The sequence below is a fragment of the Pituophis catenifer genome, unplaced genomic scaffold (genome assembly GCF_029215685.1).
Source record: "Pituophis catenifer annectens isolate HBS135680 unplaced genomic scaffold, rPitCat1.0.hap2 SCAF_5, whole genome shotgun sequence".
Taxonomy (NCBI): domain Eukaryota; kingdom Metazoa; phylum Chordata; class Lepidosauria; order Squamata; family Colubridae; genus Pituophis; species Pituophis catenifer.
In genome coordinates, this window is record NW_027256885.1 from 14,824,986 (window position 1) to 14,849,512 (window position 24,527).

Genomic DNA, 24,527 nt, shown 5'->3' on the forward strand with positions numbered 1-24,527 from the left:
CCCAGGGCAAAATTACCCAAACCCAAACTGTATGCCATGATGCCCTTGGAAATGCAAGAAATACATAGACAAAAACCTAGCAAGGGGGTTCATCGAGCCAGCCAAGCCACGGGTCGCAGCCCCAGTCCTATTTAAAGAAAAAAAAGATGGAAGTATGAGATTATGCGTGGTTTTTAGAGATATAAACTCTGTGTGTGTGCACAACCTGTACCACCTCCCTCTCATGAAGGACATGCTGTCTCACATAGCCAAGGGAAAAGTCTTTACTAAATTAGACCTCAGAGAAGCATACTACTGAGTCCGCATCAGGGAGGCAGATGAATGGAAAACAGCATTCAACTGCCCCCTAGGGAGCTTCCAATTCAAAGTAATGCCTTTCGGACTGCAGGGCCTCTATAATGGGGTCCTTGTCTACCTGAACAACATCCTCATCTACACTGAGACCATGGAGGACCACATACCCCTAGTCCGCCAGGTACTGGAAAAACTGCTGACGGCAAACCTGTACGTCAAGCTGTCAAAATGCGAATTTCACCATGCACAGCTAGACTACCTGGGCTACCGAGTGTCAAATGAGGGCATAGAGATGGACCCAGCCAAAGTACAAGCCGTCCTAGGCTGGAAGCCCCCTTGCACCCGCAGACAGCTACAATGCTTCCTAGGATTCGCAAACTTTTACAGGCAATTCATCCCCTCCTTCACGAGGGGAAGGACAACCCCTACAGTGGGACCTAACCTGCCAAAAGGCATTTGAAACACTAAAAGAACTTTTTGCAAAGGAACCGGTGCTGAAGCATCCTGACCCTGAACAACCCTTTGTCATCCAAGCAGACGCCAGCAACGTGGCAGTGGGAGCAGTGCTACTCCAAAGAAATAGTCAAGGGAAATTACAGCCCTCCCGCAAACTCACAGACACAGAGAGGTGATGGGCCACATGGGGAAAGGGCTTTTGCGGTAAGATGGGTGCTGCTAACCTGGCCCCACCTGCTGGAAAGGCGGGGGGGGGGGAGAAACTGTTTGAAGTCTGGACTGACCACAAAAATCTGGAGGCCCTTAGGACCCCATGGAAACTATTGCCCAAACAAGTCTGCTGGGCTCAACACTTCAACTGATTCAATTTCATGCTAAAGCACATGCCAGGGAAGAATTTCATAGCTGATGCCCTCTCCCGCATGCCCCAGTACAAATCCAAACGGGAGGAGGTAGTAGACCCCATCATCCCCCCTACCCAAACAGCAACCCAAGTGTCCACCAGACAACAACGCCATGACTGGCAAGTCTGACCCGCAAGTGATCTAACCATGAAACTCAAAACCAAACTGCTAGGAGACCCCTGGTTCCGTGACAACCAACATATCCTGACAAAAAGGGAGGACCTAGTGTGGAAAGGGATGAAACTCTACATCCCAGATTCCCTACGCACTTTAAACCTCCAGAGAAGCCACAATGTCAAATCTTTGGGTTCTGGTGGCCCGGCATGAAGAAAGATGTGGACAGTTATGTGAAAAGTTGCACTGTCTGCACCACTATGAAAAAGCAGCCAGGAAAACCCCACAGACTGCTGCAACTGGTGGCAGAGCCAACGAGGTCATGGGAGGACATCGCAATGGACTTTATAGTGAAGTTGCCAAAGAGCGGGGGGAACACTGTGATCTGGACTGTGATTGACTTATTCTCCAAGCAGGCACACTTCATACCCTGCAGTGGACTACCCTCAGCCCACCAACTAGCCAAACTGTTCCTGAAGCACATCTACTGCCTGCACGGAGTGCCACGAAGAATCATCTCAGACAGAGGGTTCCAGTTCACAGTTATGTTCTGGAGGGAGTTCCTGCAGTCCATTGGGTCATCCCAGGGCCTCAGCTCGGCTTTTCATCCAAGCACCGGGGGGGGGGGGGGGGCAGAATGTCTGAACGTCATGGTTGAGCAGTACCTGAGGTGCTACGTGAACTATCAGCAGTCCAATTGGGTGGACCTCCTGCCTTTCGCTGAGGTCACGTACAATAATGCTTTTCACAGTAGCACGGGACTAACTCCGTTCAAAGTAGTGAGTGGCATGGACTTTGTCCCAATGCCAGAATACCCAAGGGATTTCCCCCCCCCCCAGTCATCTTGACAGACTGTCAACGCTAAAAGCAGCATGGGAAAATGTCAAGAAAGCACTAGCTAAAGCAGCGCAGACCTATAAGAAAAAGTCAGACAAACACTGAGCCCCATAATGGCCATTTCAGCTGGGGGAACAGGTCTACCTCTCCACAAAATACTGTAGTCCCCTGTAGTCCAAAAGGGAGTACTCTAAACTGGAAACATCCTAGTGGGCAATTAAATGCTGTCTTCCATTCATCTCCCTCTTTTATTCTCACTCAGTAGTATGCCTCTCTTAAATCAAGTTTGGTAAAAAAATTTCCCTTCCCTAAATGGGCCAACATGTCCTTCATAAGTGGGAGGGGATAGGCATTTTCCACGCAAATGGCGTTCATGTTTCTATAATCAACAACTAATCTGAAGGATCCATCTTTCTTTTCGCGGAACATTACTGGCGCTGCCACCTTGGGTTTGGCTCGTTCGATGAATCCCCGTTCTAAGTTTTTGTCAATAAAATTTCGCAATTCCCCCAATTCGCGAGGTGTCATGGGGTATATTTTTGGTTTGGGAAGCTTCACCCCTGGGAGTATTTCAATGGTGCAGTCAGTGGCCCTGTGGGGAGGCAGAGCATCCGATGCTTTTTCACTAAACACTTCCTTGAGGTCCCAATATTCCTTTGGAATTTTCTCTTCTCCCTCAATATAGTTAATGGCTACTGCTGCCCTTTCTGGTCTTATGTCGTCCCCTAGGGAGGGGCCTTCCTTTTCCGGAGTTGGTTCTGCCGTACGGATGCGCAGGACCCCCGTTTTCCAATTTACTCGTGGGTTCCATTTACGAAGCCAGGGCAGTCCTAGAATGAGGGGCCTTTCCATGCCAGGTGCTACGATAAAGCTGATCTTCTCTACATGATTCCCCAACTGCAGTTCAAGGGGTTCGGTCATAAAACTAGCTGGGCCCCCTCCTGCAATCGACCCGTCTAATTGACAAAATGCAATGGGTCTTTTTAAAGTTTTCAGTCTCAGTCCCATTTCCTCCACTACTTTGGGGCTAATTATGCACCTAGTGCACCCCGAGTCCAACAGGGCTAACAATTGCGCGTGAGTTCCTGTGGAGGGCACCCTTACTTCTACGGGGATGAGTAAGGGTTCTTCCGTGTGACTCACCCGTTCGTCGGTGTTGGAGTCGGAGTCCGTCTCGCTGTCGTCATCGTTGGCTGGAGTTCCCAACTCACCCTGGTTCCGGGGAGTGAACTCAACGACTTCTCCTTTCAGGGCAGTGCCGCGGGTTTTGGCGGGTATTTTATCGCCTTTCTTTTGGCTGGCCCCGGTGGCTTTTGGCGGTGGTTTGGAGAAACATTCGGCCGCCCGGTGACCCTCCTTCCCACATTTGAAACAGGTGAAGGGCTTTGACTTGGGTTTGAATTCGGTCTTCCCGCCAGTCATCTTGGGCGCCCCCTTACGGTAGAAAGAGGATGACTGGTCCCCCATCCGCCTTCCTCGGAGTTCGCTCCGTTTCAGCTCGATCTCCACATCCTCAGCTACTATGTACCATCTATCCAAATCATCGGGGACCCCCATGCTCCTGCAGTCTCGATATATCTCTTCATTCAATCCATCTTTGAAACTCTCCAAAAGAGCCATTTCTGACCAGCCTGTCATATAGGGTGCCAGTTCACGAAACTCTTGGATATACTCTGCCACCGGCCTCCGGCCCTGCTGAATGCTCTTCATTCTGAGTCTCGCCTTTCGTTCAGCTAAATGGTCTTCAAAACGCCTTCTAAGGGCCCTCATGAACTGGTTGTAATTTCTCAGCAAGAGGGAGTTGTTATTGGGGAGAACCACCATCCACTCAGCCGCTACTCCCTCTAGGGCATTCGCAACGCTTAGGTTTTAGGATTCCCATCAAACTTCCCAGGAAGGGGGGGGATTTTTGGCTTTTTACGTCTGCGGGGGGGGGGGGCCTGCAGGGCTGGGGTTCTCTGGCCGGCTGCATCTCTTCCTCGAGCTGCCGAAACCTGGGATGTTCCCTCCTCAAACTCTTCCTCTCCCCCGCAGGCTGTCTCTTTGGGCTCCCCCCTGGGGTCTGCTTCCCCCTTCTCCACAGGAATTTCAAAAGACTCATGGTTTTTTCTGCTTTCTTCCACATCACGGATAAGCTGCAAGGCTTGATCTATCATGAGACGTTCCTTCTGCTGTTGCATCCACACTGCCTCCCTTTTACGGGGTCTGGAAGTCGTCACTCCCTGGGGATTCTCCCCCCAGTCCGGCAGTCTCCCCACTCCTTTGGACCATCTAGCTTCCTCCGGCTCCAAACGGAGTTTTTCCAACCATTCTGCAGTTTCTCTTTCCGACTGGAGGGCGGTTGAACTCGCTGCCCCCATCTTCCCTTCTTCATCACTCCCTTGATCTGACATACTTTGGATTTTCAGTCCCCTCGGTTTTTTGTCCGGGATGACTGGTTGTGACTTCCAGCTTATTGTCAGGTATGCTTCCTTCAATATCCAGGAAAGAAAACCCCAAACTCAAGCATTTTGAAGAATTTGGTACTTTTACTGAATAAGAAAAGATTAACAACCCAGTTAAAGCTGGAAGTGAGCAAAGCGCGCGAAATGCTTCCACTAAGCATCTCCCCCCCCCCTTGTCCATATATCATCAGCCAATCCAAAGGTCTTCCAAAGGTCAGGTGGCATCACGTCTGGCAGCGTCATTCATCAGGAATGTAGGGGCAGTTGGCCAGTCATCCCCTTTGAAGAATAAGTTTCGTTTCTCATGAAGACACATCCTACAAGGAAAAACAAATCTTGCATCTCCCCACCTCTCGTCCTATAACTAATCCCTCCCCCGTTTCTTATGGCAGCTGAAGTAGGCAAAAGCTGAGGCTGACATTGAGGTTAAAACTCCCCAGCAAGAAGCTGGGACCCAAGTTCATGGGGACATTTCCCATAGTGAAGATTATCAACCCAGTCACGGTGCAATTAAAATTGCCCCAACTGCTAAGGAAGATACACCCAACATTCCATAGCAGCCTCTTAAAACCCGTGGTCAGGTCAACCCTGAGACCACTACCCCATGAGCCCCTGGACCCAGTGGTCATAGGGGGCCAAACCCATTATGAGGTGCAACACATCCTCGACTCGAGGTGGCAAAGGAGACAGCTCCAATACCCAATCAAGTGGAAGAGCTACCCCTTATCAGAGGCGTCTTGGGTAAAGAGCAGAAACATCCAAGCTGACTGCCTCATAACTAAATTCCATGAAGACAACCCAACAAAGCCTGGGGGGGGGGGTTGCACCCTTAAAGTCTATATGTCAACTCACGAAGCATCCCTGACCTGCTCTTGAGTTGCCATAGGCAAGGGGAATGGGGAATTGAACCTCGCAGCTGCATCAAGGAACTTGCATTTCAGTCAAAACAAAGCACATTCCAGCTGGCGACGTCAAGGTTATCTCCATGGAGTCCCACAGTGGCCAGAGGGAGTGACTTCTACAACCCGTGAAATTGCTTCGTTGGGGAATGTGACTGATGGCACACCTTGGGGGGAGGGGGGAAACAGGGTCAGAGCAAAGGAACAAATTAAGTGAGGACAGGGTTGGCTTCACTTGGTTTATGCCGGCATGAAGCTTCTAATAAATAACTGGATTTCTTTTGAAGCTTGGCTTGTGGCTCATGATTTAATTAGGGCATCAGTCGGAACTCATTTTTGCATCCATTCTCCCAGCTGGAGAAGTGAGCCTGACTTTTTCCTTTCAACAACCAGTTGTGCCCTTTCCTGGACTGGGAGTCCCTGTGCTCAGTCACTCAAGCCCTGGTATTCTTATGCTTGGGCTATTGCAATCCACTCTACATGGGGCTAACCTTGAAGAGCATTCAGAAGCTACAACTGGTGCAGAGTGTGGTGGCGCAGGCAGTTCTTGGGGCCCCTAGAGTGGCCCATATTAAACCACTGTTCTGCAAGCTGCACTGGCTGCCAGTTTGCTTCCATGTGCAATTCAAGGTGTTGGTTGTCACCTTTAAAGCCTTGCAATGGCATGGGTCCAGGCTATCTGAGGAACGATCTCTCCCAAATGGGACTGGCCTACCCCACCCATGCCAGCAGATGGGGCATGCTGCGGGCCCCATTGTTCATGGAATTTCAGCTGTCAGGGTCTAGGAGACTTTTCTGCCGTGACACCTGCCCTTTGGAAAATCTTGCCCCCCGCCCCACAAGGTGGGAGTTGGTCCCACCCTTCTGACCTTCTGTAAGGACATGAAGACCTGACTCTGCAGTTGGCTTGGAGTCCCAATAGGTGTGTATCACACTGGAAGTGGTTGATGGATTAAGAAAAGACCCCACCTCCCCCCTGTGCACATCCTGCTCCCTTCCTCCCCAACTTTTTAATTGAAATTTATTACTTTTATTAAGTATATTTATTGTTCATGGTTTTAGTGGCTTTTAATGTTTGTAAGCTGCCCAGAGTTGCCTTGAAGCGAGACGGGTGGCAAACAAATCTAATACATAAACTGTTCTGGCATGTATTAACAGTAATTAAACATTCTCCCTTAAAACAAACTTTTTAAACAATTCTGAAATGGAGACATCAGCTAAACCAGCTGATGTCATATGCTTGCTAGGTCCTAAAAAAAGAAAACAATTGTCCCTTATAACACCCTTAATAACAATTCTTATTGTTGACATGTTTGTTTAAACAAAGATAAAAAAATACAAATGAAACACAATCTAGTACTTGGAAAAAATCTAGAAAACACCCCCTCCAGTGTTTGTATATAAAAGTGAAAAAAATGGAATATTGGGAGAGAAATAGAACAATTTCACTTGCAATTTTACCCTTTTCAGTGAAATATTTTAAATATAGTACACATCCTTTCCAATGTCAGATGTGTACCATTTACAATCTATTTTATGTCAACATTAGACTGCTTGACCTACATAAATATATACAAAGAGTAACACTGTATGAGAGCAAATTCACATATTGGAACTGATACTATTTAATCCAGCACTAGTATTTCAGAGTAGATATAAAGGAATGACCTGATACTTGGGTTATCCAGAAGGCACTCTTCTACATAAATGAACAGATTAACACAAATCTGATATTGGAAAAGATAATTTACAAAAATCACAGGGAAAACATAGTGCACATGCAAGGTGATGAAGCTATACTTAACTGTGAGAAGGGTCTGTGGTCCAGAAATTTGTACAAGTGGCACCTGAAATGAATCTGTCGAGCCCTGGACTGCTGATACTCTGTGTGAATACCTTCCTGGCCACAACTGCCACTTTCTCTTTAGGCAAGACCTGAGTCCAGGTAGAGTCCCAACTTGATGTAATGAGAGCAAAGAATAACTCTGAGGAAAAAGAGGATAATATGCAACCAAGACAACAGTCAGACAAAAGAAATCTGAGTCCAGGGAAGAAATATAATTTGAGAAACCATCTCAGGCATGACCATCCCAGTTCTCATGAAGATAAAGGGAGGGGGGATTGTATTCAGACTTGTAAGTTTCTGTTACTGTTACCTTATAATAAAAATAGTATTAGCATTAGAATGTACTGAGCATTAGAATGTACTGATGGAAGGATACAAACTATTCAAAAGAAACAGACCTAACAAAAGAGGAGGTAGAGTTGCATTACATATAAAGGATCACTACATCTCTACAGAAATCCACAAAACCAAGGATGAAAACCTCCTAGAATCCATATGGGTCAATATAAAAGGAAAAAAGAATGACATTGATGTATATGACTGTATAGGCGTATAATACAGGCCACCCAACCAAGCAGATGAAATAGATGAACTTTTTGCTAAACAACTAATAAATGTATGTAGGAAATATACCACAGTAATAATGGGAGACTTTAACTACCTTGATATCAACTGGGAGACAAACTCTGCAGCAAGTGGGAGATCGAACAGATTCCTAACCAACTTAGCTGACAACTTTGTCATCCAAAAGGTAGAGGAGGGAACTAGAGGAAAAGCTACTAGACCTAATTCTTACTAGTAGAGAAGAAGTGATAGAGGGAGTTGAAATTGCCAGAACTTTGGGCAAGAGTGACATCATATTGGAATTCAATATAATGCAAACACAAGCAATAGAACATAATACAGCCAGTGTCTTAAACTTTAAAAGAGCTGATTTTAACAAACTCAAAGAGAGCCTAAGAAAAATTCCATGGATGAAAATCCTAAAGGGGAAAACAACTCAAGAAGCATGGGAAACTCTGAAAAATATGATCATAAAAGTCCAGTCCAACATAATACCATTGAAAAAGAAAAACAAGAAATCCAAGAAAAAAACAGCATGGTTGCATAAAGATCTCTCTCATAAACTGAAAGAAAAAAATGTATAAGTACAAAAAATGGAAAGAGAGACACATAACTAAGGCAGAGTATCAGCAGATGGCCCAAATCTGCAAAGATGAAGTCAGGAAAGCAAAGGCTCAGAATGAACAAAGACTTGCAACAGAAGTCAAAGATATTTTTTTAAAAAGTTTCAACATATAAATAACAAGAAAAAAGTCAAGGAAACAGTCGGTTCACTTAAGAGAGAAGATGGCAAGGATGTAACAAGCAGTAGAGAGAAAGCAGAGCTGCTTAACTCATTCTTTGCATTATTCTTCATGCAAAAAGAAACTATAACCCAACCTACTAGAAATAAAAATTAAAATAAGCAAGTAAATGGTAAGAGAACACCTGTCTGACTTTGATGAATATAAATCACCGGCACCTGATGGATTGCATCCCAGAGTTCTGAAGGAGCTGGCAGATGTTATCTCAGAACCATTGTATCGTATCTTTAAAAAATCTTGGAGCACTGGGGAACTACCAGAAGATTGGAAAAGAGCTGATGTGGTTCCCATCTTCAAAAAAAGGGGGGAAAAACAGACCCAGGAAACTACAGACCAATCAGCCTAACATCAATACCTGAGAAGCTACTGGAAAAGATAATCAAAAAACAGATTTGTGAACATCTAGAAACAAATACAGTTGTAACTAGAAGCCAGCATGGGTTTGTTAAAAACAGATCATGCCAAACCAATCTTATTTCATTCTTTGACAAAGTGACTAAATTAGTAGACCAGCAAAATGCTGTGGACATAGTATACTTAGACTTCAGCAAGGTAAAGTAGACCACAACCTACTTCTTGGTAAACTAGAAAAATGTGGGATAGACAACATCACCACCAGATGGATTTGTAGCTGGCTGACAAACCGTACACAACAAGTTGTTCTTTTTTTATTTTTAAATAATTTTTTATTACATTTTCAACATTAAAAAACAAAACACAAATTTTCACTTCTTACAGCATTTCCATATTGGTGTCAATATCATCCATAACATTGAAATTTACATAAGTTCTATTTCTATGGTTCATTATCCTACATTATACAGTTGTTTGAATTGTAGTAGTATTTACACATAGATACAATGCAATCCTATTATCATCAATATTATTTAGTTCTTATACAATAGTTTTACCCCTGTTCTCTAACCATATATACCATCTACTCCAAACTTGGTAGTACTCCGAGTCTTCTCTCTCTTTCAATTCCATTGTCAACCTATCCATCTCTGCACATTCATATACCTTTCTTATTATCATTGCCTCTGGAGGGATATTAGTCTGTTTCCAATTTTGTGCAAAAACGATTCTGGTTGCCATTAATATGTGTAATATTATATATTGGAGCTTCTTTGCCATTTTCCCATCTAAAATACCCAATAGGAATAGTTCTGGCTTCAAATCAATCTTTTGTTCAGTAATTTCTTCCAACCACTCCCTTATTTTATGCCAATACTTTCTGGCTTTAGGGCAGGTCCACCACATGTGGTAGAAAGTTCCCTGTTTATATTTACATCTCCAGCATTCAGGTGAGCGGTTTGGAAACTTTTTGGCCAATCTCGCTGGGGGCAAATGCCAATGGTAAAACATCTTATAGAGGTTCTCCTTGTAGGCTGCTGACATCGTTAGTGTATAATTTTTCTCCCATAATTTATCCCAATGGTCCAATTCAATACTATGCCCAAAATTTCTAGCCCAACTTATCATTGTCTCCTTCACAGTTTCTTTTTCCATTTTGAATCTTAGGAAAAAATTGTATGTATTTTGTAATCATTCCCCCCCCCCCCCCCCCGTCCCTAGCAGTATTTTATCCAATTCCAATTGCTTTCCATAAATGCCATACTGTTCTAAATCTTTTTTATACCTTGTCCTAATTTGAAGGTAGGGCTACCAATCAATCTTTATTCCTTGATTCCTTAGTTCCTGATCAGATTTTAATTCTCCTCGTTCATCCAATAATTCTATGTATCTCACCACCTTGTTTAGATCTAATACATTTGGATAGACCATTGCCTCCACTGTTGATATCCAAATTGGAATTTTCATGTAATGATTTTTCCTAATTTTTTCCCAGATGCTTATCAAGGCATCCCTCACTAAGTGTCTCTGAAAATACGCATGGGCTTTGTTTTTCCCTTCCCAGAGGAATGCGTGCCAGCCGAGTTGGAGATCGTGGCCCTCTAATGTTAACACCCTTTTATTGTTCAATTGAATCCAATCTTTAAGCCATGTCACGGCTGACGCATGATAATAGAGTTCCCAATCTGGGAGGCCAAAACCCCCTTTATTTCTAGAATCTTGTAGAAGTTTGAGTTTTATTCAGGCTTTTTCCCCCAACCAAATAAATTTTGTTATTATTTTATTTAATTGTTCAAAAAAAATTTCCCTAATTTTATTGGTACCATTTGGAAGAGATACAAAAATTTAGGTAATATATTCATTTTTATTGTAGCAATTCTGCCAATTAAAGAAATTTGTAATTTCGCCCATTCATCCAAATCTTACAAGAAGTTGTTCTTAATGGTACTACATCTACATGGAGGAACATAAGCAGTGGGGTGCCACAGGATTCCGTCTTAGGCCCAGTACTTTTCAATATCTTCATAAATGACTTAGATGAGGGAATAGAAGGGAAACTCATCAAATTTGCAGATGACACTAAGCTGGCAGGAATAGCCAATACCCCAGAAGACAAGTTGAGGATCCAAAAAGATCTTGTCTCGGCTTGTCGTTCGTTCAGAACTGCGATAGGAAATAATCACCAGTAACACACAGAGAATCAGGGTTTACTTTGGCAATGATAAGCTTGCAGTCAAAAGTAAAGTACAAGTCGGTGTTTTGGTTCAAAGTCAGCGCTGGGTGTAATCACACCACAGCGCTATTTAACAAAAACTCAGCCCCTTAAACATACATCCGGTGATTATCAATCAAGCACCCCCCACTCCCTTAACAGTAACAGCTGCGAGCAGCAAGGACAGCAGAATCGGAGAGGCCCAGCAACGTCATCAATCATCGCCCTGAATGCTGCTATCCAGGAACTGTTTGTGTGTTCGCTGCGGCTGCTTATCTCCACTCCTTCGTCTCCCACACCCCACATTGATGGCGAGCTCCGGCAGGACTCGACAGGCGGCCCCCCCTACCAGGAGCTCACCTATAAATAGAAAGCATACAGATGTTAGTCACTGTTACGATCCTGCATTAGGTTTGTCTGGGTATTTCCGATGGAACCGTTGTATCAATCGGGCAGCGTGAACATCGGGTGCTGCCACCCACGAGGCCTGTGTTACAGGGTATCCTTTCCACCGCACAAGATATTGTAACATCCCCCTACGAACCCTGGAGTCCAATATTCGGTCTATCTCATATTGGTTGGTATGCACGGGACCCGGTGGAGTAGTTGAGGTACCTGGCCTTTCTATCGTCACCGGTTTCACCAAACTGCTATGGAATACGGGATGTATCCTACTGAACAGAGGGGGAAGTTTAAGAGCTACGGTTACAGGATTGATGACTTGTGTTATGGGAAATGGTCCTATATATTTAGGTCCTAATTTTTTACTGGGCAGTCGGAGTTTAAGGTATTTCGTAGATAAGTATACTTTGTCTCCTATCCGGAATGGTTTTGGATCAGCTCTTTTCTTGTCTGCATATTTTTTGTACTCGTCTACTGCCTTTTGTAATGCTGTTTTTACACTTGGCCATACATTACTAATTTTATCGGCCCAACTGCGTGGCGTGTCACCGTCTGTCATAGGGGGATCTAACTCTGGAATGGCTGAAAACTCTCGGCCATATATTACTTGGAAAGGGGAGAACCCAGTACTGCGGTGGGGTATGTTGTTATATGCCACTTCGGCGAAAGGCAGGAGTCCTGACCAATTCGTCTGCTGGTATGAAACGTAGCATCTGATATATCTTTCGACCATGGCATTGGCCCATTCAGCCGCCCCGTTAGTGCTCGGGTGGAATGCTGAACTTAACCCTTGAGAGGACCCAATTAAACGGACAAATCGTCTCCAAAACTTAGAGGTGAATTGAACACCGCGGTCGGATATAATCCTCTTAGGTGCTCCATGGAGACGATAGATATGTTGCAAAAAGAGTTCGGTTAATTGTCGCGCGGATGGTATGCTTTTACATGGCACAAAGTGGGCCTGTTTCGAAAACAGATCTACCACCGTCCAAATTACAGTGTGGCCATGGCTAGGGGGGAGATCGACTATGAAATCCATAGCGATCTCTTCCCAAGGCCTGCTAGGATTCGCGACTGTCTGTAATAGTCCTAACGGTCGTCCAGACCAGGGTTTGGTTTTACGTATGTTTCTATGTCCTTACGCATTCGTGGCCACCAGAATTGCCTCCTCACAAGGTGTAGAGTTTTTAAATACCCAAAATGGCCTGCTGATTTGGCATCATGGCACCTGCATAACACTACGTTCCGTAAACGTTCTGGAACATATATTCTATTCTCCCTCCACGCTATTCCATCATTATAGCTAACCATAGAGGGGTTTTGGATTACCCATTGATCCTGTTGTAAAGCTGTTTTAAACTCGGTACGTAAGTGACCATCTACTTCTGTAAGTCTTAATAGGGTTTGGGAAGGTGCAATTAGAGGTTCTATCACTTCCTCTCGCTTGCTATTATACTGTGGCATCCGGGACAGCGCATCAGCCAGGAAGTTTTTCCCAGCAGGAACATACCGCAACCGGAAAGAGAAACGCTGAAAATATTGTGCCCACCTTATCTGTTTGGGAGATAGTCGCCTGGGCGTTTGTAAGGCTTCTAAGTTTTTATGGTCCGTCCATACCTCAAAAGGATGAGACGCCCCCTCCAAGAGATGTCGCCATGTCATCAACGCCCAACGGACCGCGAATGCCTCTTTTTCCCAGATCGCCCATGCCCGCTCTGTCGTGGTTAACTTTTTAGACGTATAGGCACAAGGTTGTAACCCTCCCTGCTGTGTTCTTTGTAGGAGTACTGCTCCTACAGCCACGTCGCTAGCATCTGCTTGGACTATGAATGCCTGCATTGGGTCTGGATGCTTGAGTACTGGTTCTTGAGCAAAGAGTGTTTTTAACTGCTCGAAAGCCATTTGACACGCTGACGACCACATCAACGCTTGTCCCGGCTTTGGTTTAGCCGTGGCCGGTTTGGTCCGTAACAGATCCGTTAGTGGTAGGGCTATTTCAGCAAATCTGGGAATGAACTGCCGATAGAAGTTTGCAAAGCCTAGAAAGCTCTGTAATTGCTTTCTGGTTCTAGGGGCCTGCCATTCAAGCACTGCCTGGACTTTTCTGGGATCCATCTCTACCCCGCTCTCTGATATTCTATAGCCTAGATAATCTATCCTCTTTTTGTGAAACTCACATTTGGATAGTTTCACGTACAGCTTAGCAGCTAATAATTTGTCTAAGACCTGTCGGACCAGAGATATATGTTCCTCTTCAGTTTGCATGTAAATTAAGATGTCATCCAAATATACAAGGACACCCCTGTACAGATGTTCATGCAGCACTTCATTGATGAACTGCATGAACACCGCAGGGGCGCCCTGTAGTCCGAACGGCATGACCTGGAACTGATAGCTTCCCAAGGGACAATTGAATGTTGTTTTCCACTCATCCCCTGGTTTGATTCGTATCCTATAATACGCTTCGCGTAGGTCGAGTTTCGTAAAGATACGACCGGTGGCTAGGGCAGCTAACAGGTCCTTCATTAAGGGAAGTGGATAGAGGGGCTCCACACACACTGCATTGAGACCTCTGAAGTCAACGCATAAGCGTAAACCCCCGTCTTTCTTCCCACGAAACAGGACAGGGGCAGCCATCTTTGATAGACTAGGTGTGATAAAACCCCGGGCCAAGTTCTTGTCTATATATTTTTGTAATTCTTTTAGTTCGGGTTGTGTCATTGAATACATCCGGGGCTTGGGTAGCTTCGCCCCGGGTATTAACTCAATACTGCAATCCGTAGGCCGGTGAGGGGGCAGGGTCTCACATTCCTCCTCACTAAAGACTCTGGCGAGATCCCTATACACATCAGGATACGTCGTGTCTACTGGTGGGCTCTCTGCTTCTATTCCCCCTGCTGGCTCCTTTTCCTCATTGGTAGGGGGAGGTCCCAACGGTAATCGAAGTTTGCGAAAAACCCCTTCCCACCATATCGTAGGAGCCCACTTGTCCAACCATGCTAATCCTAAAATCACTGGTTCTAACATTTTCTCCACTATAATAAACCGAATAGTTTCGGTGTGCTCCCCAATATCGAGGTGCACCTTTTCTGTTATATGAGTTACTGGTGCCCCTCCCAGCAATGAACCATCCATTTGTTCAAAGGTAATAGGGGTTCTCAACCGCACAACCCGCAGCCCAAGTTCGTCAACTATCGCCCTACGAATTAAACAACGAGTACACCCTGAATCAATCAATGCCTCATATCGGCATCCAGTGGTGGCCCGTGGGTTTCGGAGTACTACTGGTACCACAAAAGGTCGGATGGGGTCGCTCACCATCGGGTCGTGTGGGTCCTCATCGTCGTCATCACTATCCCCAGCCACAATCGGGAACTTTTCCGCCACCACTTTCTTAGTATCTGTAGCCAGGGGATCCCTCTCCATACAGGATGTTCGAGTCATTTGGGACCGTTCGGATGTTGGTCGGCCTCTGCCTCTCAACACAGCTCTAGGAGGGGGGTTTTGGTCCAAGTTGCGGGGCATGGGATGAGGACAGTCGGCTGCTCGATGACCAAGGCGATTACATCTGAAGCAACGAAACGCAGGCCGCTGGATCCTTTCCCCCAAGCCGGAGCCAGCATTCGGTTTAGTCTCCTTGGGTGTTTGTGTGCGTTCTGCTGGTCGTTTTCCTTGACTTGCAACCCCTTCACCCCGTATACGGAATTCTCGGAGACCGACATCCAATTCGATGGCTGCCTTGTACCACACACTCAACTTGGGGGGCAAGCCCCGGTACACGCAGGCTTGCCGTAAATCACGGTCTAGTCCTTTATGGAATTGGTGCACCAGAAGACGTTCTGGCCACCCCACCAACCGAGCCGCAATCTTTCGGAACTCCTGTACATATTCCTTTGCTGGTACGCCCCGTTGCTTAAGCGCAAACAAATCCCCCTCTGCAACCTGGGCGCTTGTTTCGTCTTCAAATCTGGCACGAAGAGCCTCCAGAAATCATCCCAGGTCCACGAGTTCCCTTGCATGTTTAGCATGGAGGCCTGCCACCCACTCAGCCGCTTCTCCTGTCAGGACCCCCGTAACAGCAACCACCATAGCCCACTGGGAGGGATACCACTGTCCATATTGGTCCATATGGCTTATCACCTGGCTTAAGAAAATAGCCACTCGTTCAGGGTTTCCGTCAAAGGAAGTCTGCAGGGCAGGTGGTCCCCAAACGGCCTGCGGGACCCACAGCCCCGGCGGGGCCCCCGGAGGCCAAGGCATGGGGCCTGGGGTCCTCGCTGCTCCAGTCGCTCTCCTGTCCTGCCTAGGTTGGTCCCTCGTCGCCCCGCGACCCCCAACAGGTAAGCCCCCTGCCAATTGCGTTGGTTGGGGCTCAGGACCGGCTCCAAGGTCTCCCGACGAGGCACCTTGGTCTTGTTCTGGAGGGGGTTGGTCCATGGATCGTCTAGAGGTCCGCTCCATCCTCAATTTAGGACTTGTGAGCTGGAATTGGGTCTCCGAAGCGGTCACCCCTGTATCCTGCCAAGAAGAACCTGGAGGCTCCAGCCCTGCAACCCAGGGCTGCCAGGATGGGGCGTCACGAAATCCAGATTCCCCAAAACACTCACGTAGCGTATCCATGGTGCTGGGACCGGATGAGGCAGGATACCCCCAATCCCCTTCATCCTCCTCAGTCCATCGTCTTTCCCTCCAGCCCTGGAAAGACGCTCCCAAGCGAGGGGGTGTTGGCATCCGTGGCCCGAGGAGAACAGAGCTGTGCCACCAATCCCCCGTCCGAGCCCGTTGTCCTGGAAAACTCTCCTCCTCCGGTCGGGGCGGGGCGCTCTTGGGTTGCTTGACTTTTGGTTTCACTGCCAACTGTTCCACACTCTCCTTCACCTCCTCTATCAGTGGTTCCTCCCCCTCCACATCTCCACCACACTCCTGCTCTTCCAAGGCCGTCCCTTCTGCCATACCCCCCTTTGCTGCAAAGCCACAGGGACTCCTCACCTCTTGCGAAAAGGAACCAAGCGCTGACTTTCTCTCGGCTTGTCGTTCGTTCAGAACTGCGATAGGAAATAATCACCAGTAACACACAGAGAATCAGGGTTTACTTTGGCAATGATAAGCTTGCAGTCAAAAGTAAAGTACAAGTCGGTGTTTTGGTTCAAAGTCAGCGCTGGGTGTAATCACACCACAGCGCTATTTAACAAAAACTCAGCCCCTTAAACATACATCCGGTGATTATCAATCAAGCACCCCCCACTCCCTTAACAGTAACAGCTGCGAGCAGCGAGGACAGCAGAATCGGAGAGGCCCAGCAACGTCATCAATCATCGCCCTGAATGCTGCTATCCAGGAACTGTTTGTGTGTTCGCTGCGGCTGCTTATCTCCACTCCTTCGTCTCCCACACCCCCCATCGATGGCGAGCTCCGGCAGGACTTGACATCTTGACAGACTTGAACAATGGGCTCTATCCAACAACATGAAATTTAATGTGGAGAAAAGCAAGTTTTAACACTTAGGCAGGAAAAACCAAAGGTACAAGTACAGATTAGGCGAAACCTGGCTCAAAAACAGTAACTATGAGAGGGACCTTGGAGTCCTAGTAGTCGATCACTTAAATATGAGCCAGTAGTGTGCGGCAGCAGCCAAATAAGCTAATATAATCCTTGGTTGTATAAACAGAGGCATAGAATCAAAATCACATGAAGTATTAGTACCCGCCTTATAAAGCCTTAGTAAGACCACACCAGGAATACTGCATCCAGTTTTGGTTACCACATGAGAAAAAAGATAATAATAATAATAATAATTTTATTTCTATACCGCCCTTCTCCCGAAGGACTCAGGGCGGTGTACAGCCTATTTAAAAACACAGAAACAAAACAACAATTAAAATTTAAAATCATTAAATAATTAGGCTCCAATTAAAATCCCAGAAATTTAAAATACCCCAATTTAATACGTTATGTTAATAGCCCGGCCTGGCGGAACAACAGGGTCTTCAGAGCGCAGCGAAACACCCGGAGGTCGGAGATCTTACGTATTTCCGGGGGCAGTTCATTCCACAGGGCTGGGGCTCCCACAGAGAAGGCCCTCCCCCTGGGTGTCGCCAGCCGACATAACTTGGCCGATGGCACCCTGAGGAGACCCTCTCTGTGGGAGCGGACTGGTCGGTGGGAGGCTATTGGTGGCAGAAGTCGGTCTCGAAGGTACCCGGGTCCTATGCCATGGAGCGCTTTAAAGGTGGTAACCAACACCTTGAATCGCACCCGGAAGACCACTGGGAGCCAGTGCAGCTCGCGCAGGAGGGGTGTCACGTGGGCGCAACGAGTTGCACCCATAACCACCCGCGCGGCCGCATTCTGGACCAGTTGGAGCCTCCGAGTGCTCTTCAAGGGGAGCCCCATGTAGAGAGCATTACAATAGTCCAACCGGGAGGTGACAAGGGCGTGAGTGACCGTGCGCAAGGCGTCCCGATCCAGAAAGGGCTGCAACTGGTGAATCAGGCGAACCTGATAAAAGGCCCCCCTGGCCACGGCCGTCATGTGCTCTTCTAAAGACAGCCGTGCGTCCAGGAGGACACCCAGATTGCGAGCCCTCTCTGTGGGGGGCAAGGATTCACCCCCAATAGTCAGCGATGGCACCTGCTGACTATATCGGGGCGCCGGAAGCCACAGCCACTCGGTCTTGGAGGGGTTGAGTCTGAGCCTGTTCCTCCCCATCCAGGCCCGCACGGCCTCCAGGCAGCGGGACATCACATCAAGGGCATCGTTGGGGTGGTCTGGGGTGGAGATGTTGACAGTTTAGAAAAAGTTCAGAGAAGAACAACTAAGATGATTAAAGGCCTGGAGAGAAAAACATATGAAGAACGGTTGCAGAAATTGGGTATGGGTAGTCTAGAGAAAAGAAGGACTAGGAGTGACATGATAGCAGTATTCCAGTATTTGAGGGGCTGCCACAAAGAAGAGGGCATCAATTTATTTTCCAAAGCACCAGAAGGCAAGACAAGAAACAATGGATGGAAACTAATCCAGGAGAGAAGCAACCTGGAATTAAGGAAAAACTTCCTAACAGCCTTCCATCCTTGACTCAGCCTTCCATCCTTCCGGGGTTGGTAAAATGAGGACCCAGATTTATTTATTTATTTATTTATTTATTTATTTATTTATTTATTTATTTATTTCTCAAACATGTACAAGATAGCAGGTATGAATATGAACATGGACATGAATGAAGGAAATGAATACAAATAAATGGGGACATTTATTGAGCAAGATGCTCTTGCTCAATGGAGTTAACCTGAAAACTGGGGCTCAACCTCCATTGAGTATGCTTCCCCTTGAAAACATCATTTGGGTATTTTTCTAGACCAGACCTCAAACATGGATGCTCAGATTTTGATAAAGACAAACGATTTTGTTCACTTGCCTCCACCAACAACAGTGGTTGCACCTAGAGTGAAGCATACTTCAGTTTCATTGCTTGTGAATTCTTAAAACATGCTGTTCACACAGTTGCTAAGGATAATGTGATATACACTATATTATAATTTTTGTGATTCATCTACTAATTCAGTCTTCCATCAGAGACCCCTATGCATGACCTCCATCTCTGTAGAACTATAATTCCCGCCATCCCAATACTAAGCATGAACAAATGGTAGGAAATGTATCAAATACTATTCAACTGTGAATACATTGACTATGAAACGTAATTTGCTGTCACAATAGAGCCAGGCAAAGCTTTTGCTGAATGTCTTCCATGCATAAAAAAATTGCTATTCTCAATAATATCATTACAATGTAATTCAACAGATATAAAATTCAGGATGTTACTTAATTTTTTACAGTAGACCTACAGACTAATTTTAGTTCACCAGTTATGTTCCCATGTCTGAATCAGAAAAACTATGCTCTAGTTATTTTTACACTGCACAAAAAAAAACAGATCAACAGACCATTCAGTTCATCATTATGCTTATACAGGAGCAATCTATAATTACATATCACCTATTTGATCAAGCCAAACCATACAAATAATAGATTATGTATTCCATGGTGCCATCTTGACCAAAACCCAGGCATAGATCACTGTGGATCCTCAGTTTAAAGAATCTTGTATTTCACTGCTCCCATGGTGGAAAAACATCATAAATCCTCTGAGTTTGTAGAGTGTATTACCACAAATGAACACTCAAAAGAGCTCCTCTCTGAGGGAGATGGGTGGTTAAGAAGCGTGAAAATTAAATAAAAATGACAAATAACAAATTGCGCTTTTCATGTAGTCCTCTACATCAGCTTTCATTTTTGGCCACCAAAATTGCCTCCTGGCCAAATGTAGGGTCTTTAAGAATCCGAAATGACCGGCCAACCTGGAGTCGTGGCTGCGTTGTAATACTTCCAGCCTCAAACTGTTGGGGACATATAGTTTTGGACCCTTCCAAGCCAGTCCATCCCTTATGGTTAAGATGTCTCTATTATCAATGAACCATGGGTCAGCTGGGAGCACTGCCTTCAGTGCTGCCGTCAGCTTGTGTCAGCTGGGGTCGGGTTGTCTTCTGGCTTGGCCCCTGGTGGTAACTTGTGAGGCTGATTGTGAGGGGGGAATGATGGGGTGGACGACTTCTTCCCTGCAGCTATCGAATTGAGGTTTTCTTGACAGGGCATCGGCTAGTAGATTCTTTTCTGCTGGGATGTACTTCAGCTTGAATTTAAACCGCCTGAAGTACTGTGCCCAGCGGACTTGTTTGGGAGACAATTTCCTAGGGGTCTTTAGAGCTTCGAGGTTTTTGTGATCAGTCCAGACCTCAAAGGGCTCTTTACCTCCTTCTAGAAAGTGCCTCCAGGAGAGGAGAGCCCAGTGGACTGCATAGGCTTCTTTCTCCCAGATAGCCCACCTCCAGGGGTGAAATGCTCCTGGTTCGGACCAGATCGGGCGATCTGGTAGCGATGGCGGTGGGCAGTTAGGAGAACCAGTAGCAAAAATCACTGTCCCCCCCGCTCATGCCCACCCAATCGCCCGGTCACCTGCTTGCCCGCTTGGCCATTTGTTGCTCATTCGCTTTTCCCGCCACTCAGCGCTTCCGGCCCACCCACCCCACCCCCAGCCTATATAAGTTCCTCTTTCTACGTGGCCCAGATACTTCACCCAGAAGTTTGCTTGGCCGCTCGGACCTCGCCTCGCCTCACCTCGCCTCGATTGTACGTCTTGCTGACTGCTGCTTGCTCAAAAAGGTAAACATTGCCGGTTTCGGCCTAGTGTGCCACCCCTCCCCAATCCCCGGGCTCGCGTAGTTCGCGCAGCCGCTGGGATCACCTGCCTGCGCCTGCCTGCCTGCCTTGTCCCTTCAATTGGGTAAGTTTTTTTTTCCTTTGGGAGCTTTAAAAAAATAGTTAATTGGGGGGTTTTTTAGGAGTTTTTTTTTTTAGACCTAGCCATTTAAAGTTTAGGAAGTTTTAAATTTAGCTGCTTTTATCTAAAAATAAAAATAAAAATAAAAAAATGTTTCTGTAGAGTTTCACTCTAGCTACACAAACACACAAAATCTCACAAAGCTGTATGTGGCATTTTGTGTGGAAAAAGTGTGAAAGTTGGTTTTTTGGGCTTTTTGTGAGGTTCCTGCTTGTTGCAGGGGCCATTTTTGGTCAAGCACAGCTGCTTTTACATTGTGGGTGAGCCAGTTGTGTTGTGTTGTGTTGTGTTGTGTTGTGTTGTGTTGTGTTGTGTTGTGTTGTGTTGTGTGTAAAGTGTGGAAGCTGGGTTTTGGGCTTTTTGAAGCTTTTTGTGTGCTTTCACATTGTGTGTCATCAGCTAACAAAGCTGCTTTTTTTTCTTTTTGCAGTAGCTGCTGCCTTTAACAGGAAGGATGAAAAGGCAACAGACTTTGATGGGTTTCTTGGCCAAGAAACCAAAACTTGAACAACCACCAGCAGAAGTGGAACAAAAACCATCCCCTGTGCCACAAGCACCACCACCTGAAACCGGAGAAAGCAGCAAATCAAGTATAGAATCACCCGCCGCACCCAAAATCAGAAGCATTCTTCCAGACTGCTGGACCATGCAACAGTACAGCTACTTCCAAGAGAAATATGATGGGTTGGAAGTTTCAAACAAGAAACTGGGTTGTACATACTGTGCGAAACATGGCTTCGCAATGGAGAGTGGTATTCATATGTCCAAAGAGTGGAAGCTTTTCAAGATTGAGCCGGCTGGGAAAAACAAGGAAGTGCACCAGGAGTCTCTCCGGAAGAAAATGAGAGAACATTTCGTATTGAAATTGCACACCATTTGTAGAGACAACGTAAAACAAGCTGAGCAGGAAGCCATAACTAGCTACCCCCAGGGATACGACTGATCCCGGACCTCCATACTTTCCGCCGGGCACTGAAGACTTTCTTATTTCAGCAAGCCGGGCTGGCCTAAAATTTTTTTAATGGGTTAATTTTATGGGTAAGGGGTTTTAAATTGGGGAAGCCAAATTGATTTAATTATTTTTTAAAACTATTTTAATTTTCATATTGTATGTATTTTAATCTTGGCTGTTCACCGCCCTGAGTCCTTCGGGAGAAGGGCGGTATAAAAATTTAATAAATAAATAAATAAATAAATAAATAAATAAATAAATAAATAAATAAATAAATAAATAAATAAATAAATAAATAACAAAAGCAATGGACAAGATTTCTGAAAGGCAATTTGGCACCACTTCTAAAATGTTCAAAACTGTTTACAGCCTGGCAAAAGCATGCAGGCCAATTTCAAGCATAGAGGAATTGATAGAATTGCAAACTGAAAATGGAGTAGATCTGGGAGTAGGATTGCATTCAAGGCCAACAGTTGTGAAAATAGGTTTTTTTTTTAATTTTATTTTATTTTTTAATTTGATTTATATGCTGCCCTTCTCCGGAGACTCAGGGCGGCTTACAATGCGTTAAGCAATAGCCTTCATACTTTTGTATATTTATACAAAGTCAGCTTATTGCCCCCACAAACTGGGTCCTCATTTCACCTACCTTAGAAAGGATGGAAGGCTGAGTCAACCTTGAGCCTTGGAGAGATTCGAACCAGCAGTAAATTGCAGGCAGCTGTGTTAATAACAGGGTGCGTAGTTGAGTGCATTGCAAACGAAATCAAAACCCAAATGTTTTCCAGCATCATTGCACGGAATCTGAAGATATGTCTGATCACTGATGAAGCCTCAACAGTATCCTGCAAACCGGTTCTGATAGTTTTCTTAAAAGTTGAGGACTCAGAGGACCCACCAACTATTTTTGTCGAGCTTGTTGAATTGAAGAAACAAGATGCAGAGACAATATGTTCAGCAGTTTTTGAAAGTTTACATAAGGTTGGCTTTACCCGGGACTACCTACAAAAAAATGCGTTCTGCTCTGATGGTGCCAGCGTTATGCTTGGGAGAAAAACTGGAGTGAGCACCAGAATAGCAAACGAGTTTCCAAACATCATCATATGGCACTGCTTGAACCATCGCCTCCAACTTGTTTTAGATGACGCCATAAAGGGAATAAAGCAAGTAAATCATTTTAAAATTTTTATTGATAAAATATGCTCTATTTTCCAGCAATCCAATAAAAACCAAATTGAACTTGACAAAACATCTGAAGAACTTGAAATTAACATCATAAGGATTGGTCGAGTTTTTGGGCCAAGATGGGCTGCCTGTAGTTTACCGGCAACCATAGCTGTGTGGCGTGCTTATCCTGTGCGACATCAACATTTTCATAGGAATGCAAAATACTCAGGTATGGCTGCCCGTCTGGAAAATAAACATTTCTTAAACGATTTGGCGTTGATGATAGACATTTTGGAGGAAATTTCACTTCTTTCAACTGCACTGCAAACACGCAATACGGACATAATAAAAGCTGAAAAACTGGTGAGAAGATCAATAAAGGCATTTGAACTGCTAACAAAGGGAAAGGGCCCATACAAAAGAAAAGTTGAAGGACTCATTACCTCAGAAACCTTCAGGAATATAAACTTCATAGAAAACCATCGATTTGTTGGTCTTCATCGAGAAAGACTTTTACAAAGTATCATCAAAAATTTGCAGAAACGACTGATGGACTGTGAGCATTTAAAAACTGGGAACCAACTGCAAAACACCACAAATAAACTACAGTTTCTACAGTTTTTGGTGCCAGAGTACAGGGATTTCGAGGAAATAGTCGTTCCATGGGCAGCAGCTGAAGAACAACTGTGCACATTTAGTGACTTTTTCAACTACAACATTGACATCAACGACTATAGAGATTTTGTGGAGAATGTCTTAAAAGATTCGAAGAGGTATGCAATTCCTGACAGTATCAAAAAAGCAAAAGATATTGTCAGAACAATTGCAGTGAGTTCTGCAGAAGCAGAAAGGGTTTTTTTGAAAATGAACCTGATATGTTCAGATAGCAGAAGTCGCCTAGCCGTTTCCAATCTAACCAACCTCATGACCATCAGCGTTACCGGACTACCTCTTCCAAAATGGGACCCTATTCCTGCAGTGAAAAAATGGTTCAGAGAACACCATCGCTCAGCCAATGATCCGCGCATCAAGTGCAAGAAAAGTGGAAGTGAGGAGAATGCCACTGAAATAGCTATGTGGAAACATCTCAAAGCTAAAGACGACTAACAGTTTTATGTAAGTATTTATGTACCTCTTTTATTGTTTTTTTATTGCTTTGTGTACTTCTGTTATTCTTATTTACGTATTAAATGGTTAAATTTGTATATGATGTTATATCTCCTTGTAGGTCATTATTATCATTGGTGCAAGAAGCGATGTTGAAGACAACACTTTTATTGCTCTTATGTAAGTATTTGTGTACCTCTTATTGTTTTGTGTGCTTCGTTTATTTAAGAATTGATTGCATGAAATAACTGGTATATCTTCTTTTTGTAGGTCAA

General features: G+C 45.2%; 1 protein-coding gene across 1 annotated transcript; it reads left to right on the forward strand.

Moving 5' to 3' along the window:
• The first annotated feature begins 22,285 nt into the window (after positions 1–22,285).
• LOC139317576 (E3 SUMO-protein ligase KIAA1586-like) lies at positions 22,286–24,252 on the forward strand. The gene is made up of 2 exons (XM_070944670.1): positions 22,286–22,463; positions 22,724–24,252. The coding sequence occupies exons 1-2, from the start codon at positions 22,286–22,288 to the stop codon at positions 24,250–24,252; spliced, it is 1,707 nt and encodes a 568-aa protein (XP_070800771.1).
• The last annotated feature ends 275 nt before the right edge of the window (positions 24,253–24,527 follow it).